Source organism: Gracilinanus agilis, chromosome 4 (assembly GCF_016433145.1).
Source record: "Gracilinanus agilis isolate LMUSP501 chromosome 4, AgileGrace, whole genome shotgun sequence".
Lineage (NCBI taxonomy): Eukaryota > Metazoa > Chordata > Mammalia > Didelphimorphia > Didelphidae > Gracilinanus > Gracilinanus agilis.
Genome location: NC_058133.1, coordinates 396,918,237 through 396,942,399, shown reverse-complemented (window position 1 = coordinate 396,942,399; position 24,163 = coordinate 396,918,237). Strand labels below are relative to the sequence as shown.

The window sequence follows — 24,163 nt, the reverse complement described above, 5'->3', positions numbered from 1 at the left end:
CATGTCACCATCCTCTGGAGGATCAGCAGCTGTTGTCAACCTGAGATTGTGAAAATACCAGAGAACTACTTTAACTCCATCTCCCCCTTGAAGATGGCAGAGATTTACTTCCAAATTATTCTATTTCATTAAGATGGCCTTAGTTTCTGATTTGTGACATAAAACCATTACGGGCAATATCTGCTTTATGATCATTTTTTAAGAAAAATAATATGAACAGGGGGTTAAATAGAGCAGAGATTTGAACCCTAACTGTCTAAAATGGCTAGAGATTTGTCAAGTAATTCCTAGTTTGGGAGCTTCAAGTTATGATAGAGAATTCTATGATCTTAATTATAATATCTTGGTAAATTTTCTAAAAGCAGAATTTTAAACTAGACATAAGGTTTGTCTTCTATTTCTCCAGCTAAAATTATGAACTAAGTAACTAAAATAGTCTCACAAGTATGGGTGAGCGCCATTGTCTTCTTATATTTCTCCTTAAGCATGCTCAGTGGAGCAAGGATGGCAGATGGATAGTTGCACCAGCCATTGGGAGAAAGAAACTCTTGGTCTGAAAGGAGTGGCCATACTCCAAATTCCCAAAGTTGAGGCAAGAGAAGAAAGTACCTTTTCTTTTATTTTCCACTTTTAACCTCCAAATATTGCCAGGTATTGCCATCTACTGGTAATTTTTAGAAAGGGTTATGCTAAAATGAAATCTATATTTAACAGTCCATGCCACATTCTACACCCATTTTCTCTGGCTATTCCAAAAGAAAGGGACCCTAAATTCATAGTATTCAGATTGGTTCTATTGTTATTCTTCATTTACTTTGTTTTAGACTTTGTGTATATTGTTTAACCATTCCTTAATCAATGGATACTCCCTTTGTTTCAAGATCTGAACTACTAAAAGGACTGTTATGAATACATGTGTATATCCATGTATGTATACACATTTTATGCATGAAACACATGTTTACATATATGTGCATATCCATATGCATACACATCCCTCTTTCTTTTTGTCTTTAACACTGTACTATCTGCCCACAAATGGAATGTCTGGTCCAAGGGCACAAATTATCTCTTCTCCCTGTCCCCAAAGAATTCCAACTTGTTTCAGAATAATTAGATTAATTCCCAGCTTTACCAATAAAGCATCACACCCTTTTATAAGCGCTACACCTCATCTTCCCTCTTATTTCTTTTTATTCCTCTCAGTCAGTTGAAAGCCACATTCATCCTCCTTTCCTTCTGTCACTAATCCTACCAATTCGTTTTACCTTCCTTTCCTTACTTGCCTTTTCTTATCTACTTGCTTATCTTACCTGGAGTTCAACTCTTACTCCTATTCTTTTTTAAAATCCTCTTCCTCCTTAAGTTTAAGATCATCTTTTAGTTCAGTTGAACTTTAATTGTTCTCCAATTCCATGAAAGTTCTCTAAATTTCTCTTCACAAAGCTAGATTCCAGCTTTCTTTACAAACCCAAAGAAATCATGTTCACAGTTTTCTTCTCCTTATGAGGCCAGTCATCTTTTTCAGCCCCTCCTTCCTATCAAATTCTTAGTTCCCTAAATTTTCCCTTTGTATGGAGGAAGGGTATAGAAAAAAAACAAAACATGGAGTTGAAGAATGGGGAAAGCTAGGGTTTTCGTGAAATCTAGTCTTTTTTTTTTTTTTTAAATCCTTGCCTTCTGCCTTAGAATCAATACTATGTATTATTGGTTCTAAGATAGAAGAGTGGTAAAGACTAGGCAATGAGAGTTAAGTGACTTGCCCAGGGTCACACAGCTGGGAAGTGTCTGAGGTCATACATATTTGAACACAAGACTTCCCACCTCTAGGCCTGGCTCTCAATCCACTGAGCTACCCAGCTGCCTCCCATGGAATCTAGTCTTAACTGTTCCTAATTAGACGTATAACTAGTAGCTAATCAGTTAACTTCTCTGGGGCTTAGTTTCTTTGAGTAACAGGAGTTAACAGAGCATTTCTTCTTTAAAGTGGTTGATTCTATTTTAGGTGTCATAGGTATGTGCCAAACATTCATTAGACTTGTCTATATGATAAGAGGATTTTTCTCTATCATCTCTGAGGCATTTTCCAAATCTATTCCTAGATTGTTCACTCTTAGAAATGTTAGTAATTGGGCTACTTTGCCTTGAGCTTTCAGACAAGCTCCAGCTTGCAATTGGGTTTGTTTCAAATGTGTATTTAAAGGTTGTTGTTTTTTTAACTTAAAATGCATTTACCTTGGAAACTTTTTATCATTATAATTTTATTTGGAGTATAACATAAAATATTTAACTTGTAATATTTATTTAACACGTAATTTATTTAATTAACTTACAATATAGCTGCAATAATTGTACACTTGCAATAAAAGTACAAAGCAATACTTTTGTGATGTTAGTAATAAAATAAAAATGATAACATTGAATGAAAACAAAATTTTAAGTTACTCTGAATACTGGTACTTGAGTTAAATTAGGCATAATTAGAAGAGAATAGACTTAAATGGGAAATTTCTGAGCATTTCCGAGAGCTTAGAAATTGCTGCGCTGATTCTTTATTAAATCTAATATAGTTTAAAATTTATATTTTTTTCCTCAACTTCTGGGAAGATGACAGAATGATAGGCTCCAATAAAGAAGCCTGGGTTCTTATGACACTTGTGACTAATAATGATGAAAATGGCTAAAAACAATTGTTAGAAATTTCAAAATGAAAACATGCAATGAGTAAACACATAATAAGCCACAATACAATTTATAAGAATATATTTTTGGAGTAGAATAGGTCAGGAGAAATATAGCATTAAAAATAAAATTAAACATCATCATAAGTAGCAGCAGAGGGGGCTGGTAGGGGCCTCAGTGGATTAAGAGCCACACCTAGACAGAGGAGGTCCCGCATTGAAATCTGGCTTCAGGCACTTCCTAGCTATGTAATCTTGGGCGTCACTTAACCCCCCTTGCCTAGCCTTTACTGTTCTTCTGTCTTAGAATCAATCTAAGACAGAAGATAAAAGTTTTAAAAAAAGTAACATCAGAAACAATGTAGGGAAGTCAGAAAATATGAAAAAATGTGTGACATTTTCAAATACTTAAGAGGAGTTTTAAAACTATTTAACAATTATAAGAAGAATTAAAATAAACACAGTTTAAAGGAACAAAAATAATCTGAGATGAACCTTAGCAAAATGGGAAACAAAGGAAGAAATACAGTAAAAGGCAAAAATGCAAACAATGTAGTTGAATAGAAAAATAAGCTTGGGATTGTGGATTTTCCTCATTCCATTTAGAAAGTAATTCAACTGGAACAAGATAGATAAACAGTCCAGATGAAATGGGTAGATTTAGAGGATAGTTCATGAAGAACTCACAGATGTGCTAGAATCATTGAGAGAGATTATATCATGCTTACAGGTATCATTGACAATGAAAAAAAAAGCACTAAGTGTATGGCAGTTAAATTTATAAACTTTACAGGTCTTTCAGGAAGAAATTTTTAAAACTAGTGAGAGATTTCAGCGCTCGTTGTCAAAATATGGTAAATAAAACAGATAAGTAGGAATAATATTGAGTATTGAATACATTGCTTGTAATAGCTCACATAACATAATTGGAAAAACAAAGGAATATATGTTTTTTTTTTCATTCACAGGGAACTTTCCATGTAGAAATTCCTTCCACTGATGCAAATTGCAACTACTTTACAATCTATAACTTTAGACATTTGCCTGGAGCACTGTAAAGTTTAAGTGACTTGTCCAGAGTAACACAATATCTATCTGAGGGAGATATAATTTGAACTCAGATCATCCTGACAAGGAAATATATCTATGTTAATATATGTATATCCATACACATATACACATGTCTATATATGTTAATATATTTATGCCAACAATATGCAATATGCATTTACAATATAGTAAATGTATATATTTACAGCATGTGCGTATACACACATATTTATGTACACATGTACATATACACACAAATTATATATACATATATGCATAAGTATATATAGATAATATATGAGTAGGCAACTAGGTAGGTCAATGGTTAGAGAGCCAGACCTAAAGTCAGGAAAACTCATCTTCCTAAATTCAAATCTAGCTTCAGACACTTAGTAGCTGTATTATCCTAGGCAAGTCACTTTACTCCCTTTGCTTTGGTTTCCTCATCTATAAAATAAGCTGGAGGAGGAAATGGCAAGCTACTCCAATATCTTTGCCAAGAAAAATCTAAAAAAATGTCCCAAAGAGTTGGACAAATCTAAAAATGACTGAACAACAGTATATGAATGTAACTGGGGACTATCTGCAGAGCTCAGTCATTATGAGCATGAGTAGAATGCCAGGAATGTAATCATCCACATGGAAGAGGCTGGGGAGCCAGTTTCTGGTGAAGTCTTGATGACATGTCTTAGAAACCCATGGAGGATGTATAGCACTCAGTAACTGGCTCCTGCCTGCTAATCGTGTGCTAATTGGGAGCCCCTTTAACCTTTTATTGTATAACCAGAAGTAGGGCTCAGTCAAAAGGCATTAATTAACTAGAGTCTCATTCTCTCTCTAGAGCAGCTTCTTCCTATCTGACAGCATTGTGAATATGGGTCTTTGGTTCTTTCTTTGGTGTTTGTTCTTTTGTTTTACATAAAGATTAGGGTTGGCTTCACCCAGAGAGCCTTGAGAGGTCAGAAAAGAGAGTTATCTGAGATCCGGGCCTCTGAGAGCAGCGTCCAATTATCAATACCCTGAAGAACAGAGTTTAGGACCCAGGTCAGTGCCTTCAGGACCCAGGCCAGTGGTAAGTGAAACAAATGCTTATCCCTCAGCAGTGTTGCATTTAAAAGTGGGACCAGTGCTGTCTAGAAACTGTATTATGACTGAGTCCACTCTCCCCAGAGACTGAACTGGTATAGATGAGTATTGCAGAGTGGAAATTGTTCGTACTCCTATTCTCGTTTTATCTTTTCACTAAATAGCTTTTGTAAAAAATAACCGATGTTAATTGGTTAAATGGAACTGGGATATGAATCCCTAGGAGTGAAGGGACAAGTGAGGAAATAATTTAGTAGCAGTGGGTAAGAGATGCCTCTAACCCCTTCAGAGATGCCCCTAGAACACAAAAGAGCCCAGGAGAGTACTAGTTACATACATTCTATATAAAGTACACTCACAATTTACATAGTAAACTCCCCAAGCCTGGAAGGCCCTTCCTCCCCATGTCTGCCTCTAAGAATTCTTAATTTCCTCCAAAGGTCAGCTTGAGTTTATCCTTTTGCTATTATGGTGCTCTGTGTTCCCATGTTCATACTAATGATGGAGAGCTTTTGGCTCAAAGGATATATTTGTATGCACTTCAGGTTAATATATGCCTCAGACCACAAGAATCCAGAGGAGAAATCTGCACTTGGACCAACATTGGAATTGCAAAAATGTAGCATGCCTTTCAACATATTGGCAATGCCTTGAGAGAGCTTGACCAGATCATATGTTGAATGTATGTTGAACAGATGATAGCTGACGTTTATTCAGTTCTTTGTTTTACATACGTTTACATCTCATTTGATCCTCACAATAATCCCGTGAGGTATTGTCCATTTTTACAGATGCAGAAACTGAGACTAAAACTGAGAGATTTGATCATTGTCATAGAATTAATGAGGATCTATTTCTTCTAATTTTCTTCTAAATTTCTTCCAATTTCTTCTAATTCCATGCCCATCACTATTTCCACTATGCCACACAGCATTTCAGTGACCAGCTATTTCAGGGCATGTGTGTGTGAGAAAGAGGGAGAGGTGCAGTATTCTCTCTGTTATGTGCCTTTCTCTTTTTATGTATATTTTATTTTTTCCATTTTAAAAATTACCAAAGTAAATTGCTTTTTGAGTTGATTTTTTTTAGTGGGCCCTTGACAGAAAAACCTTCCCTCACCTCGAGTATACCATACAATAAATTATGAACAGTTTGGCTTTATAGAAGTTACTTAGTTGGTCAATTGGAAAACATTTTCTTTTTTAATTTAATTTTAATCCCTCCCCCAGATTACATGTTAAAACAATTTTTAATACTCATTTCCTGGGGCAGCTGGGTGGCTCAGTGGATAGAGTCAAGCCTAGAGATGGGAAGTCCTAGGTTCAAATATGGCCTCAGACATTTCCTAGCTGTGTGACCCTGGGAAGTCACTTAAACCCCATTGCCTAGCCCTTACTGCTCTTCTGTTTTGGAACCAGTACACAGTATTGATTCTAAGATAGAAGGGAAGGGTTTAAAAAAATACTCATTTTCTGACATTTACCACCCATGTTCTCTTCTTCCCTCCCATACCTCCCCACTCATCAAGAAGGCAGGTAATATGGTATATAGGTTTCGTGTATATTATCATATAATAGATATTTCCATGTTTCTCATACTATATAAAACACGACATTTTTACAGAAGAGGAAAATTCATGGAGGAAAAAAAAGTGAAGAATAGTATATTTCAATCAAACTCTGTTCCTTCTATGGCAGTGAGCATATTTCCTCTCATGAATCTTGGAGTTGTTGTAAGATAAATTAATAAGAGTTTTAAGATTAGTTATTTGGGAGGCTTTGCAAGTAGGCTAGAGGAAAAACCTTGACTGTCAGCCATGGACATTCTAAATGGAATGAAGGGAAGAAAACTGTTTGCCCTGGTCAAGCTGGGAAAGGGAGAGGGTGTGGCTCCCAGTACGGAGCCCCAGGAGTGTGGGATACCACTGAGAAGGAGATTTGGCAAGGAAACATCATGACCTAGGTTGAGGATAGGACTGGGTTATCTGTTGGTGGACAACAGGTCAATCTACCTCACTCCCTGGAGTCTGTTTTGGATTAACTGGCTGCTTTTGAACTTGTTCCTGTTACATCTGTGACCAGCTTGGAGCATCTCTGAACTTGTACTGTGAGAAACCCTCTTCAGCCCTCTTAGTCTAGGTAGTGAATAGCTCAGTTAGTTAAAACTTTAGTCTAGTTAACTTTTAGTTTAGTCTGTTAACATAGAAACACCCCTCTCCCTACTTCCCTCAGTCATTACCATTAAACACAATTTTGTTAGCATTTCCTGATTCATCTTAGTTATAAGAACCCACTACATTGGTTTTTCCCTGGTTGGCAGTTTGTCAGTTACAAGTCAACTGACATTCCTGAAATCACAACCCCATTTGGTTTACCTGTGTCCCCCTGTCTGTCCTTCTCTTGTGAGGAGTGAGTGTGTCCTCAGTTCTTTATTTATTCCCCATTCCCAGTATCACCTTTTTCACATGCCTCCCCACTCATCAAGAAGGCAGGCATTATGGTATATAGGTTGTGCGTATATTATCATATAATAGATATTTCCATGTTTCTCATACTATATAAAGCAAGACATTTTTACAGAAGAGGAAAATTCATGGAGGAAAAAGTGAAGAATAGTATATTTCAATCATATTCTGTTCCTTCTGTGGCAGAGAGCATATTTTCCCTCATGAATCTTGGAGTTGCCCTCCTTCTTTTCTGGATGAGAGTAGTTAGGTCATTCACAGTTGGTCATCATACATTATTGTTTTTACTGGGGACAACATTCTCCTGGTTCTGCTCACTTCATTTTGCATCCCGTCATATAAATCTTTCCAGGTATTTTTGCAATTATTTTGTTTGTCATTTGTTATGGTACAATAGTATCCCACTACAAGCATATTGTACAACTTGTTTAGCCATTTGTCGATTGATGGACATCCCTTCAGTTTCCAATTCTAAATCATCTCCCTTCCTTCCCCCACCTCAACTCAGAGATGATAAAAAACAATTTGATAATACATGTATCATCATGTAAAACACCCTTCCATATTGGTCATTGTCGTTAGAGTACACTTATACAAAACCAAAACCCTAAAATAAAACTGTAAATACGCTGATGTGAAAGATAGTGTCATAAGGTCTTAAGGCAGGTCCAGAGCACTGAAAAGAAAAGTGATATACCCAGGGTCACACAGACAGTATATATCAGAGGCGGGACTGGAACCAAGGTCTTCCTGGTACCAAGGTCAGCTCTCTATCCACTATGCAAAGCTGCTGCTTACATAGAGCAGGTATTCCATAAATGCTTGGTATTAAATATAATGGGAACAGAACACCTTATTTTGATGCCAAAGGAGTGAAGAATAAGTAATCTATGATAAGTTCATTATAAGTGGTTTGAGAAGGACTTTATATAGACTTCAGAAGGCAGTGTTGCTCTTCATAGAAAGAAGCCTTGCAATATATTTCATAGTACACTGATTAGATAAAGAATATACAGTAATAAAATATTTGTCACAAGTCATCTGGGTTTCTGAAATTAATAGATTCCTATAGTCAAAAGTCAAATCATTTGTAAAACATCGTAAATGTGCATTGCTGAGAGAGTTTTAGGTTTGTCTTTTCTCCCTTCTGTTGCCACATTTGCTCTCTTTCATTTCCCCCTTCAGGTTCATGGGAGGCTAACCCTTCTTTGAGAACTATGAAAAATTACTGGGTAAGCAAGTTATCACAGAAGATAGAGCACTGGATCTGGAGTCAGTAAGACTCATCTTCCTAAATTCAAATATCACCTCAGACACTTACCAGCAATGCGATTCTTGCTTGCCTCGCTTTCCTCATCTTTAAAATGAGCCAGAGAAGGAAATGGCAAACCACTCCACTCTCTCTGCCCAAAATCCCCAAATGGGATCAGAGAGAGTCAAATATTACTGAAACAATGGAACAACAACAAAGATTATTCCTATTGATTTATACCTGTTTCTACTGAGTCAAGACATTTTTTGGCAATGAGGCATATAAGCCTTTTTTTGTATTGTCTAAATTGTTTCAATTACTTAACTATTAACTTAAAACTTTAGAAAATCTAATTTCAAGAGTTGTGTTTGTGCTTTTATTTGATATTATTTAGTATTGAGAGGCAGCTAAATGATTGGTGCAGTGGGTAAAAATGTAGAACTTGAGTCAGGAAGACCTAAAATCAGTTCTGGCCACAGACATTAGCTATATGATCCTGAGCAAATCACTTAATCTCTGGGTCTCAGTTTCCTCTCTTGTAAAATGGGGATAATGGTAGCATCTACATTTGTTGTGAGAATCAAATAAGTCAACATATGTAAAGCATTTTGCAAAACTGAATGTACTATGTAAATAGTAGCTATCATTAGGCTTACACCACTGACGTAATAAGCACAGCTTTATAAGAAGGAGAGTCTATCCAACAATTTGTAACTTCCAATGAGCAAGGACTGTGCCCCATCTTTTTCTCTCCTACAAATACCTACGCAGAGCTGAAACAACACAAAACTTCAAATACAGCTGCTATTCATTTTTGCTAAAATAGGGACATGGCTCTTATTCTTGCCAGCAATGCAGGCTGCAGGAAGAATTTCCATTTTCTCCATGTCATACCTGAAAACACAAATGTTCATATTAACCTAACAAAAAATTCAACAGAACATCAGCTCACTGGAATCTTGGAATTCAAATGGAGGAGGCTGATTTCTAGAATGCTGTGCTTTTTATCTCTACATTCTGTTACTCCAAAGCTTTCCCTGTGTGAAAAGAGAATCCTTTGTTCTCTTTACCTAGTTGGAGTTAAAACTTTTGACAATAACTTAAGTACCCTTACTTAGTACCTCACTATTGTGAAGACAATATTACCTCTCCTTTATCTACCTTTTTGATTTATTCTTTTTTTTTTAAATTTTTTAAACCCTTAACTTCTGTGTATTGGCTTCTAGGTGGAAGAGTGGTAAGGGCCTGGGTAATGGGGGTCAAGTGACTTGCCCAGGGTCACACAGCCTGGAAGTGTCTGAGGCCGGATTTGAATCTAGGACCTCCCTTCTCTAGGCCTGACTCTCAATCGACTGAACTACCCAGCTACCCCAAAGCAATTGAATTTGTTTGCTGCCCATAAAGTATTGTGTTTTTTTAAAACCCTTACCTTCTGTCTTGGAGTCAATACTGCATATTGGCTCCAAGGCAGAAGAGTGGTAAGGATAGGCAATGGGGGTCAAGTGACTTGCCCAGGGTCACACAGTTGGGAAGTGTCTGAGGCCGGATTTGAACCTAGGACCTCCCATCTCTAGCCTTTGCTCTCAATCCACCAATCTCAATCAAAGGTGACAACTCAGGCAATTTGGAAACTGATTGGCCCCCAAGAAAAGGGGCAGGGAGAGGAAGCCACCATAAAAGCAGGCAGTCTGGTGAAGGAGGTTAGTAGAGAGTGAAGATCCAAGAAGAGAGTCACTCCAAGGAGAGAGTGAACTCCAAAAAGGAAGTTGGCTTCGAGAAGAAGGTTGGCTCAAAGAAGAAAGTAGGCTTCAGGAGTCGCCTTCAGCTCTAGTCATTGTCTTAGGTGAGTGGATAGCTGGTTTTCCCTTCCTGTCTTCTGGAGATAGTTTAATTCTGATTGAAGGTTAACAATTCCGGGCTGAGTCAAACACTGGAACAATATTTAGTTAGATAGGTTAATGTTTTTTCTACCCTTTTTGTATTTCTCTACTTTATAAATAAAAAGATTTATAATTTTCATATATTTAGCCAAACCATTAATTTTAATACTTACACCTATTAGAAACTTCTTGCAAATGTCCTTCCTCCACTTCCCTGAAATTTGAAGGTATATGCTGACATCAATAGCCTTTATTTGGCAGCAAAAATGGATAATATGTTATTTGAATATTTTTGTAGTATTTTATTAAGGGTGAGGAATGTTGTAGAGAGGAAGATGAAGATGGAAAATTTATTTCAGATTATTTCCAAACTATCATGCATTGATTTATATTTTATTTCATTTTTGAAGTAAGGTTCTAAACTGAGATATAAACTGCTTTCCTGGTATTAGGTTTTTTGTTTTGTTTTTTTAAATTTCACTTTCTGTCATGGAATGGATAATAATCTGTTCCACATACACTCCTGGAATCCAGGAAGACCAGAGTTCAGATTTGACCTCAGATACTTATAGCTGTGTGATCTGCGTAAGTTATTCAATCTCTGCCTGTCTCAGTTTCCTCATCTGTAAAATAGAGATAATAATAACACTAATCCATTCTAAGGCTGGAATGGAATGAAAAGGGCTAAACAACTGGGACTTGCCAGTGACTTGCCCAGGATTGCAAATTTAGGAGGTGTCTGAGGTCAGATTTGAATTCAGGTCCTCCCAACTTCAGACCTGGCTTTCTATCTAGTATGCAACTGAATTGCCTCTCTGTCATTTTTTACTTTTATTTTTTTACTTTTTTCCCCCATGGTTATATGATTCTTGTTATCTCTTTCCTCTCTTCCCTCCTCTCCCTGGAGGTGACAAGCAATTTCACTGGGTTATACATACATTATCATTCAAATCCTATTTCCATGTTATTAATTTTCACAATAGAGTGATCTTTTAAAAACCCAAACCCCAAATCATATACCCATATAAACAAGTGATCAATCATTTGTTTATCGTCTGTGTTTCTACTCCCACAGTTCTTTCTCCAGCTGTGGATAGTGTTTTTTCTCATAAGTCCCTCGGGATTTGTCTTGGATCATGGCATTGTTATTAGTAGCAAAATCAATTACATTTGATCATCCCATAATGTTTCAATCTCTGTATACAATGTTCTTCTGGTTCTGCTTATTTCACTTTGCATCAATTCCTGGAGGTCTTTCCAGTTCACATAGAAATCCTCCAGTTCATTATTCCTTATAGCACAATAGTAATCCATCACCATCACATACCACAATCCATTGGACACTTCCTCATTTTCCAGTTTTTTTTTGACACCATAGAAATTGCAGCTATAAATATTTCTGTACAATCAGAACCTTTTCTATTTAAAAAAATCTCTTCGGGATAAAAACCCAGTAGTGGTATTGCTGGTCAAATGACATTTGCCCTGTGTAAATTTTTTAAAAAACAGACTTTTCTAGATGTTCTGAACCAGCATTTAAGTAAAAATATGGAGACATAATCAGACAGATATTTCTTTCTATGCATATCATGTATGTATATATGTTTGTGGGGGGAAGGAGATAGATAGATAGAGAGAGAGAGAGAGAGAGAGAGAGAGAGAGAGAGAAAGAGAGAGAGAGAGAAAGAGAGAGAGAGAGACAGAAAGAGAGAGAGAGAGAGAGAAAAGGGAAGGAAGAAGAAGAAGAAAGAAGGAGGAAGAGGAGGAGGTAGGGTGAGTGTATGTGCATGTGTATCTATATGTGTGGCATGTAAGAGGGAGCACAGGAACTTTTGCCAGGGCCACTAAAATTGAGATTGAATTCACCAGCTCTGATCCTTCTCTGCCAGGCTTTCCAGCTCTTTCCGGGGATTTTTCAGCATTTTAGGGCCATTTGTAAAACTAAACATATGGCAAAAATTAAAAACGACTAAGGGAAAAGTGTGTTTATCACTAGCTTCAGGTATATAGATATGTGTAAATTGAAGAATTGGGAGTTGGGATTTGGAAATGGATCCTTTGATTCTTTATCTAAGATTCCAATGTGTGTGTGTGTATTTGTGTGTGTGTGTGTGTGTGCTTAATGTGTATTGAAACAGTTATTACACTCTGAAAGCCCATCTTTAAGATGCAATGTAGGGGGAATATGAGGCTTAAGACCCAATGCCATGCATCTATAGAATGAGTGTGCACATGCACACACACATACACACACATGCACCCCCCCACTCCATACAAAGTATGGAAAAATGAAATATGATTTTAGAGAAAATAAGCACTTTACAATTGAAGATCCAAACTAATAATTACTGGCTGAAAAGCTTTTTTTTTTTTATCAGTTCTTTCCATTTATTTTCAGCATGATGTAAATATTGATCTCATAGTTATAACATCTATAACAGGAAGTATAGGGCTAATGCTGTGAATTGTATTTGAAACTTTAAAATAATAATTCATATTTACAAAACACTTTATAGTTCACAAAACATTTTTCTCACCTCAACTCTGTGAGGTGGGGAGACCAAATAATATTATCCCTATTTTAGGGATAAGACATCTGAGCCTGAGGGATGTTAAGTGACTTGATTCCTAGGCATCAAGTCTTAGGTTAAGTATTGGACTTAAATACAGGTTTTTTGACCCCACGTTTGGGCTCTGTTCATTACCATGTCTTACCTAACATTTTTCCTTACTATTCAATTAGATTTTTTTAATGTTCTTAGCCTGGGGGCAGCTAGTATACATAGCAACATGTGTTGCTTTTTGACTGGAGTCAGAAAGACCTGAATTCAAATTTGACCTCAGACACTTAATAGGTATGTGACCCTGGGTAAGTCATTTAACCACTATCTGCCTCAGTTTCCTCATCTGTAAAATAGGGATAATACTAATAGCCAGCCCTCACTCCCCAGGGATGTTATTAGGAGTAATGAGATTATAATTTTAAAGCACGTAGCATAGTTCCTGGCACAGAGTAAACACTAAATAAATGTTCATGGTTAATTTGCTTCCTTGAAATTTATTAAAATGAACAAGTACTCAAGTTACATAATAGTAATTTTTGCGAAAGAAGTTTTGTAATAAGAAAGTGTGCTTATATAACATCTCTAAAATACTTTACTAGCCATCTGTTTGGCAGCGGAGAGTCAACACTGGTCAGTTGATAAACCAATGGCTATTCTAACCCCTACTATTACAATACTGCCTGCCATCATTACTGGTTTGGGTTAGCTCAGATTGCAAAATAACAGGGAACAGAAATGGGCAGAGTTGGAGAGCAAGAGCTAAAATGTAAGGAAAGGGTTTATACATAGAGCATGGCTGAGTATGATGGGCTTCTCTTGAGAAATAAAAGGATCAAAAAATTTATATAACTCACTAAAAGAACTTATAGACTTATAGAATGCCATTTCAGTCTTACAGAGTATATAACATATGTTTGAAATATATACATATAGATATAGTAACACTAAAAGTTCCTTTAGGGAAAGAAACTTTTAGTATTTCATTGATAAAGTTATTAAACTATCTCTCAGACTTTGGATTCTAAAATATTTTGTAATTAAATTAAATTTTAAATTAAAACATTTTTAAATGCTCACTGGAAAAAAGAGAAAATATATGTGTATGTGTGAGCATGTGTGTGTACATGTACATCCACAAGGAGGATTCGTTTTGTTTGACCATGCATTTTTGTTCTAAGAAATTTGTTTTTTTCTTTCAATAAAGTGGAGGTAGGAGGGAAAGAAAATAGATTTCTGTAATTTTTTTAAATAGAGAAGTAGGGGTGCTATAGCTATGAAATGTTGCATAATATTATTCATTTTACTTAATTGTTTTTCATTGTTATGAGACCTCTCATGAAAAATTGTAAATGTACATAATGAAAAAATGATACATAAATAAAACTGAAAGATATGTATCCTATACATATATATACATATACACACATATGTCTATTTTAAGATAAAGAGAAGCCAAGATAATGTTTAACTACTTATTTTCAGAGCCTGATCTTCAAATTTTTGTTTTCCTCTGCCCAAATGATTCCAAACTCATTGGCCCCATTTTGGTGAAGGGCATGGAAAAATTGTTGATGCATATTTCCAAATGTTATGTTTGTTCTCTGTTAATTCTTAAAATTTCCTCTTGATAATTTCTGGGACTTCCTGTGAATTATGAAACACTTAAATGAAGATGAAATAAAGTAATATAAAGGACTCAGCTGAGTCTATAAGGTAGGAAAATTAGAAAGAAAGGTCTTTATTTGAGAGGGGTTGCATGTGTTCAGTTTTTTTCTCCTTTATTCAGTAACTAGTGACCTTTGGTAATATCAACTAAATTCTTTTAACCTTCATGAAATTTTTTCTTCTTACCTGGGACAAGAAATTTGAAATGTTACTTATTTTAGATGATCTTAATCATGTCTAGGGAATAAGAAATAATGTTCATTGGTATCACAGATGATATACATGAATTAAAGAGATGAATTTGCATTTTTTCCATCACACTCTTTGGGTTGTAGTTTATCACTGGTGCTTGAATTTAGTCCATGAATATTCCATTTAATGGGCTAGCATACCCCCTTCTCCTAATCAAATTTTGGAGCTTCCTATTTAAAAGGCTGACAGCTATTGATGCAAAGGATTTTCAAGGGAAGGTCCTTTATTATCATCCAACTTATGTGTGCTCTCTTCTTCATAATGAGGTACTAGATCCTGGGTATTCCTATTTTGGACCTCTTCCTCAGTTGTTTTCATAGTGGCCTCCTCATAAGAGGGTGGCAAACACACAGTGAGGAAGGTAGCATCGGGGTGCAAGGTCGAATAATGGAAGGTCTGTTCGGAACTCCAAGGTAAGACTGAAAGGAAATCAGTCACTTCTCTCTCTGGTAGGTGTTCTGGAAGGTCAATGCTGAAGATCTGCCCCTGGGGCCTTGGATGCTTACAGCGATGATACAGGAAAAGTAGCAGAAACGCCAAGAAAAGCAAGATGGTGGCTGGAAGAATGATGCACAGGAATGGCTCAATGTCTTCTTTGGTAGAGCTTATCTTATGTGTGCTCTGGATTTAGGGAACAAAAATGGGAGGGGATAAGAGGAGAAAAGCAAAACCAAAAATACTTAAGTGCCTATTTCCTTCCTTCCTACTTTGCCATTATTTCTCATATAGCCTATTTCTTATCTTTATAAATAACATGATTATACCATTTGTAGCAAGAATGTCAGCGCTCATTAAGCAAAATGTTTTGATAAAGCATGAATGACTTCAGTATTTCACAAGCTTTGCAGACATGAGTTCATACAGAAACTTCAGGGTGCAGGAATATAATGCTGAGATAATTTCAGAATGTTTCAAGGCCTCTCCCCAGTACCCACCCAATATTCACAATATAAAATCAGTCTACATTTTTCCAGCACTTACTCTGGTGTGCTTGTATTACAGCATATATTATTTGCTTTGGCTTATTTTTCTCTAGAAGTACTTCAGTATTTTCTTCCTGAAAAGGGATGTTGTGATATAACAATAACAAAACAACAATAACAACAACAACATTATTATTAAGAGCATTAATTTTTGCAAAGTGCTTTCCATATGTTATCACACTTATTCCTCACAATGTCTCTTTAAGGTAGATTCTATTATCATTATTATTCCCAGAGATTTAACATCTCTGAAATTCTTTGAGATTTATGTGTTTATATTCAATCACACATTCCCTTTTTTTTGTCTTAAAATTTTTATTGATGCCTTTTGTTTTACATCATAGTCATCACTGCCTATATCCCTATACTTGCAGGAAGCTTTTCTTTATAGCAAAGAAAAACAGTTACGCAAAATCCAGTGGACAGAATCATCAGATAGTATACAATGCAATATGTCCCACAGTCCTCCATCACTCAAATAAGAGGAAGATTTCCTCATCTCTTCTCAAGAATCCAGATTTGTCTTTACAATGATACAACCTTTAGCTTCATTTTATTCTTATAATTATTTTGTTGTTATAATGATATGAATTATCATAGTCTTTGTGTATATAGTTTTCCCAGTTCTGGTTATTCTACTCTGCATTAGTTCATACAATTCTACCATTGAAAAGTAACTTAAAAAAACAAACCAAGAGTCTAATAAGTGAGTGTGTGTGGGCATCTGGGTGGCTCAGTGGATTGAGAGTCAGGCCTGAGAAAGGAGGTCCTGTGTTCAAATCTGGCCTCAGACACTTCCTAGCTGTGTGACCCTGGGCAAGTCACAAGCCCCACTCCCTAGCCCTTGCCGCTCTTCTGCCTTAGAATCAATGCTGAGTATTGATTCTAAGATGGAAGATAAGGGTTTAAAAAAAAGAGTCTAATAAGTGGGAGAAAATCCTTTGTTGTTTTCATTTCATTTGTATGATTCATGAAGTAATAAACTGGGTTTTATTTTTGTTTTTAAGAAAAGGCTAAATTAACTTCATAGGTAATTTTGGTTCCATGGGATGGTGTCACAAAAAGTTATGAAGCATTATTGGGGAAAGGATCATATTCTAGACCCAGAATCATGATGAACTAGTAAGAATATAAGTCAGTCCTGAGAGAAAATGAATTGCCTTCCTAGTAGTAAAAAAATTCTAATTTTTAACACAATTAGGCAATAACGAACTATTGCTTTCTGCATTAGATGAAGGAAAAAGAATCAGGTGTACAAATAACTAACCACTAAAGGAGATTTTTTTTTAAGTAAGCATGACTGAGTCAGTAAACAAAAAGCTAAGAACTTCCATGACATGGTTTAATATTACAGGTAAAATTGGAGTCACTATTTTCTTTCCTTAATTTTATAGAATAGGAAAATATATCTCTTTAGTCATGATCACGAATCTGGATTGAAAATCCTTTCCTCAGCTGTATTTTTATTCAATATTTTATAAATTACTATATAAATTTCTATTATTTCTTCCAAATATTTTGCACTTTCTAGGCAAAGAGCAATATGCACCTTTAGCTAAATCACAAATTGAGTTAGGAAGTGATCCTTATGAAATAATATAAAATTTAAAAAACAAGATAATTTAATGAAAGAAGGCCACTAACAATTAGCATCATTTCCTCACTTTCTGTATGAGAAACTAAGACTCAGAAAAAATCGGTGGCAAAGCAACTGACCAATGGACACATAAAATCAGATTTGAAGACTCACTTACCATCTTACCCAGATATTTACTTACCCACTTACCCAGACATTTACATTGACTAGATCAAAGCTAAAACTAATTCAGACAAGTGTAAAATTCTGTTTTTAGCAGTGAAAGAAAAATTTACTGAACTGTTTAGAACTGCTAAAATCACATCTTATCTATAAGAGAGTTATCAATAAAATTAATTTAACATTTCATTTTAAAATCCACTTTGTGAGTTGTACCTTATTAAATACTTAGGTATTTAGACTTTTTTAAAAATGGATTCTGACTTTTTTCTCTTTTGCCTTATGAAAGCAGCTAATTGTATGTTAGGTGGTTAGCTCTAGACATCTTCAGATGTTATGATAGCATGGACTGTGGCTTTAACGGAGTAGAGAAACTGTGAGGGAAGGTAAGATCCTTAAATCACCTATAACTTTGAAAATCAGAAGTCATCTTGGGAACTCAAGGAAATACTAATGTGATCATCATCCATTCCAAAATATTAGAAATGTACCATGTCACTCCAGGTCTAGTAACTCTCACAAAAGTATATGGGAAAGATTTTATAATTAATAGAAGGTATTAAATGCATTAGATCATTTTAAATGTATTATTTTGAAGGATTGATATCGGCCATGTTCTGTAACTCTTTATTATTTAATTCCCTGTTCTTAGTAGTGAAGAATAATTAAATTTCAAATATTTGTTGATGTGAAAAATAAAAAACCTTTATAATGATCTTCATATATCCTGTATAGATATCAAAGAACCTCATGCTTTACATTCAAGGATTCTGTTATACATCAAAACCAGACACAGAAAGTCGAACTTTTCCTGAGTCTCAGAAAGAAAAGTTTTTTTTAAAAAAGATACACTTCTTTTTAATATTTCCCCGTGGTAGCTGAGCTATTAGATTTTTTTAAACACATATATACTTCTAAATATCCAAGTGCTGATGGGCATTTTAGAAAGCTATGATCTAAAAGGACACTTTAAAAAAGATTTAGTGATGCAAATAATTTTTCCAGTTTTTCTATGTAGTCCTTCAAGGCAAATAGCTAGGGGCAGGTTTGTCTTTTTTTTTTTGTCAATTTAAGAAATTCATGCAAAATAATTTATCAACTTGCATTATGTTTTAAAAATATGAATAATGAGTTTCTGCTTTAATTTTTATGCCTAATAGTGGGCATATTTGTACATTTTCCCTTAGAGCTACGCAAACATCCAGTAGTCATCATAGACTGTTTTTATTCAAAGACTTTTTGATTAATGGATATTTTACATAAGTACTCCTAATTGATTAAATTAAACTACCCCAAAACATGTTAGTTAAACTCTACTGGGCTGATCTTTTTAGTTATCAGTTATCTCTCAAATTGAGATTAAAAAAAAATAGGTTCCTCCCCCCCATTTACCTTTATTATTTTGCCCTTCAATCCCGCCCCAATTCAGGCATTCTTAACTTTTTTTGTATGTCAATGTCCCCTTTGGCAGTCAGGTGAAAACTATATAACCTTTCTCTGAATAATGTTTAAAAATTTTAAATACATAAATCTTTTTGTCAGATGATGCCTTCTTTAATGGAGGAGTGGAGGAAGGAGCTAACTAGGTATTTAAATGTAACAAATAAATAAAAAAACTTTCATACATGCACACATAGAATGACAGAGGACACCAAAATCTTTAAAATTTCAAAGTTATAGCTCTATACACTTTGGTGACCACAGGTTAAGAATGCCTGTTCTAAGGCAATCATCTAAAGAAATGAATTTTTACACTCCAAACTACACATTGCATAAAAGAAACAAAAATAAAAAAATAAAAAAAAAATCTTCTACCTAGTTTTTAGGAATGTAGAAAGCAAAAGAGGTTGGGGTCTTAACACAAAGAAAAATAAGAAGCCTCTTTTCTTTTTTAGTCTTAGAATTCTCAGATCAGTTCACAAGCCCAGAAGGGCATTAAGACAGTAAATTATCAGACATTCCTAAGGGAAAATAGTTTTTAACAAAAAGAAGTAAAGTTTTTTTTTTTAAATCAAGTTTCTTTTACACTTCAGAACAGCTCTTTTCACTTTGAGACGGCACCATGGGAAATATTAGCAAATGAACATTCTGGTCACTATCACACAATGCATATATGATTGAACTCCAATCCGTGACCCCTAAACTAGAGCAAGGCAATATTGGCAAAGCAATCCCAGCCCCATCACAGGAGGAAGGTGTAGGTACAGACCTGCAGCTGGGTGTCCAGAAGTGGCAAGCTTGGTTCACTAGTTAAATATTCATAGGCTCCCCTGCCAGCAGGTCCAAACTTCCTCCAGCTGCTTCCCAACAGCCACCTCATGCTTTCATCAAGCTGATGCTGTCTCCGTTATGCTTCTTCCACTTAGTCTCTTGGATTTAAACAACGCCCCTTGCTCTTGGCCCTCACCCCACTGGGATAATCTCAGCTGATGACCATTGGCAAACTCTTCCCCTGTGACTGGCAGCCTCAGAGGCCGTTCAGCGTCTCAAAGGCACCTTTTAGGCTGAACTAGCAATTTTAACTTAATTTCTCTGGGTTTATCTCAGTGGTCCATGTTATTGAGAGAACTGGCATCAGGTCTCAGGGATGACTGGAGAGCTTTCTGCATTAGGATTATTAGAGCAGAATTTGCATCTGAATCCAAGACCACATGGCCCCTAACTCATTAGATAAAGAGGTTTCTAAATTTAGGTATCTAATAAACATGAATTTTCCCCTACTCCTTCCCACACCCCTTTTTCTACTATCCCCTCACTGCACCCCTGCCCAGAGACTAAGATCTCTATCTCAGAGCAGGAAGGAAGAAAACAAACGAAATTCCCCTTAATTGCTACTGGATTAGACAGTGCACAGAGAATGGGTACTTTGGGGAGAGGCAAGGAGATATGAATAATGTCTTACTGAATTATTTAGACTATAGATGCTAATGATAAACTTGAACAGAAGCCAGAAAGCAGCTTAGGTTGTTAGGACTGAGTGCTAGTTTCATGGCTAAGAATAATATTTATCTAAAAGATGCACGGAAATTTTAAATCAATTTTTTTCAGCACCTATCAATTTTGCATATAATGGCTCACTTGTGGACTTTATAAAATGAATTCTCTTGACATTTTAAAGTGAAAAATTCCCAATGTCAGATTTCACTTCACTGAAATATTGCCGTTTCTTTCCCCTCTCCTTTGGGATGTTAGTTCTTCTGTGGAATTGGAATTATCTTGCTTAATCCTTTTTGGGCAAAATCTCCTTTTCCTTCAAAGGTTTTTTTGTGAAGAGTTGCAATATAGTTTCATGGTTAAGAAAGTTGGAGATTTTCTAAATTTCATTGCCATTTGAAAAAAGATGTATTCCTTTTTATTTCTGTTCAGTTTTCTCCAGATATCTATTAACTAATTTTTTTTCACATTTCATTCACTTCCCTTACTGTCATTGTCTTTTGAGTGATTAATGAACACTTAAGAGTAAATTGTGTTATAATTCCTATAGAATAACTGAAATAAAAAGATTAAAATAATTATATGTGATACATGGTGTTTTACATTTATATGGTACTGTTAAAGTTATATTTATATAGTACTGTCATATTAAGTCACTTGATCTTCACAATAATCTTGTGAGGTAGGTTCTCTTATTATACCCATTTTACAGATAAGGAAGTCAAAGATCATAGAAGTATAAGCATTCACTATTTAATAGTAGCATATGACTTTAATCAGAGTCCAAAATATTCCTTAGTAGGATTATATGTTAAGAACTGAAAAGGATCTTTGAGACCCCTTCATTTTAAAGATGAGGAAAATGGACTTGAGAGAGGTTAAACGATTTGCTTGGAGTCACATAGCCAAAGGCAGAATCTATATCCAGGATATATACCATACCCCATATCTAGTACAGTCTCCTCAATGCCATGCTATCTCAGAGCTTACATTTATATAAGAATATTATAGGTGCCCTATAGGGCATTGATTTGATTCTTTTAATATCTCTTTCGAAAAACCACTTGAAGTTGGGATCTATTTTGCTTCTCGTTTTTCCTTAATTCTTTTAAATTTCACTGAATTGTTCAAATTTCTTTTTAAAAAATTCTTCAAGGTTCTTTTCTGCTGGCAAGCTAAGATTGAGGCAGAGAGAAAAGTGTTGAAGTCAACATAATATAACTATATTGTGACAACTTTTCAATTTTTAGCATTGTAGAATAAAAATAGAAGATGAGCTAGTGGCTATTAAGGGATGGAGCAAACTCTTACAAACAAAACGTGCTGGGAAAACACAGTCACGTTTTAATGTAAACTAGGAGATGGAATTAAAGTAGTATACACTTGAATTTTAGTAATCTGTTCAATGCAATGTCTCACGAAATTCTATTACAAAAATTAAGTTAAATAGGCTTAGACGGTGATACGATTAAAATGACTGACAACTAATTGGTGGACTGGAGGCAGCATTATTTCAAATTATCTGGGTCCTACCAGACTTGGACCAAGTATCCAGAGGGTTCATAGAAGGGTCAGCATTGAGTCTTTCTTTTTGTGAAACCTTTGTACTAATGGTCTGGGAGAGGAAATAAAAAATATTCTAACTAAATTCACAGTGAATATAGACTGAGGGAAGAGTTGAAGAAAGAAAATCAACCAAGAGAGATCATAGAACAGAGTAGAGACTGACATGAACTTTACTGTGGAAAAATACAAGCAGTTGAGAGAACAAAGAGATCTTGAAGAAGCATTTATTAAGCTAGAATGCTGAGAAAAACTAGGAAGCAGAAGATGAAATCAAGTTAGTGGTAAACTGGCAAAGCAATCAGGTTGCGATTAGGCAAGTTCTTAAGAGAATCAGATATCTAGAGCTGGAAGGAATCTCAAAGATCACTAGACCCACCCCTTTAGTTTACATTTTTGGAATGGAATTTATAAAAATTAGAAGCCTAAAAGATTCAGTCACTTGCTCAGGGTCATATAGATAATGTCAGAGATGGGATTTGAACCTACATTTTCTGATTTGAGTCCCAAATTTAATACGAGAGTTCTTTCCATGGTACCATATTGTAAGAACCTGTATCAATGGGGAAATCACACCCCAGCCCAAAGTCAGAATCTGGTGAATCAGTCAATTTACTGAATTCGAACATCATTTCTTACATATTGGCCTTGTGTAGAACACTGTGCTACATGCTGGGACTAAAAAAAAAAAGTTTAGATAAAAAATATTTCTTGCCTTTGTGGAGCTTAAGGTAACATATATCAAATGTTTGATAAACCTCCTAATGCTATATGAATGCCAGCTATTATTGTTATTTTTATCATCAACATTATCACATCATAATATCCAAATCTAGATGCTAAATATGATAAGTGTGTAATCTGGATTTCTGGATGAGCCTGGATATTTTGCATTAGGCTGTCCCAGTTGGGGGAAAGAATGTTCAGATTTAAGCCTGGGCTAAGGGTAGAGTTGATTGTTGAAATCTATTTATCATCTCCAGCTAATCAGATAAGGACAGCTTAATTGATAAGAAAGTAAGGGACACAGGAGATGATCTTTCTGTTAGCTCATAGCTGCTTCTCCGTAGTGCCATTGAGTCACAAGTTTATTATATATGAAAATTCAAAATCCCTTTCACCCAAAAGCACAGGGGAAGTTTTCACAGCTGTGCAGAGTTACATCTTCAACATAGACAATAAAAGAGGCTTCTGAAACTTCAAAGTGTAAATAAAAAACCAAGCTGAACTTTCAGCTAGCTTATTATCAGCTAGCTGAATCTGGGAATATTTTGCTAGGTTGGAAGTCCTTTATTTTTCAGCTTTGACTGTCTGAAACTACCTTTGCAACAAAAACAGTTGTATTTCTGACCAAAGGAAAGAATGTTAAGTTCTTGACTGTTGGTTTGCTAGGAACTTAAGGTTTTCCAACAAGGCCACAATACTTTTCAACAAGAAAAGGTGTGGATCACAAAAGAGGTTAAAAGAGGAGTCTCGGATTTCTATCCATTTGAGACTGTTTCTCTTTTTGGCTTCCCACAGTTGATGTGAGAATTTTGGAGAAAAGAGACATTCTTGATCCTTCAAAAGAGACATTTATAGCTTCACACTCTTACAGCAACAGGGATTGGATTCCTCAGATACCTGTTTGCTTTTCATATTGAAATGTTTTTCCTGGTTTCTATATGGCTAACCAATACCCTCCATCAGTCACTGTGTACTACCCACCATTACTATCTGTACAATTAGCACCCATTCTTGTCCTTGTTCTTTATAATTCCCGTTTCCCATTGAGGAGAGTACTGACCCATCTTTGGCTGCTATTTCATCTTTCATTGAAACTGTGGTGGAGAGAATGATGGTCATATAGCACTCAAAGCTGGAGGCTTCCTTTATCACCCAACATTCTTGGAAGTCATTGCCATCAATTCTCCCAGCCTGAGTACCAGCTTCTTACAAGAACCATGATGGAGGACAGAGGAGAAATGGTGACCCCTTCTGCACACTGCATGGACTAAGTGGCCCCTTTCGTTATGTGATCATGATCAATCTTC

General features: G+C 35.6%; 1 protein-coding gene across 1 annotated transcript; it reads right to left on the bottom strand.

Moving 5' to 3' along the window:
• Nucleotides 1–15,083: 15,083 nt before the first annotated feature.
• On the bottom strand, nucleotides 15,084–19,953 carry SMIM28 (small integral membrane protein 28). The gene is made up of 2 exons (XM_044675445.1): nucleotides 19,843–19,953; nucleotides 15,084–15,515 (listed from the first exon to the last, which is right to left on the bottom strand). Exons 1-2 carry the CDS (start codon nucleotides 19,951–19,953, stop codon nucleotides 15,084–15,086), a joined length of 543 nt encoding a protein of 180 aa, XP_044531380.1.
• Between the last annotated feature and the right edge of the window lie 4,210 nt (nucleotides 19,954–24,163).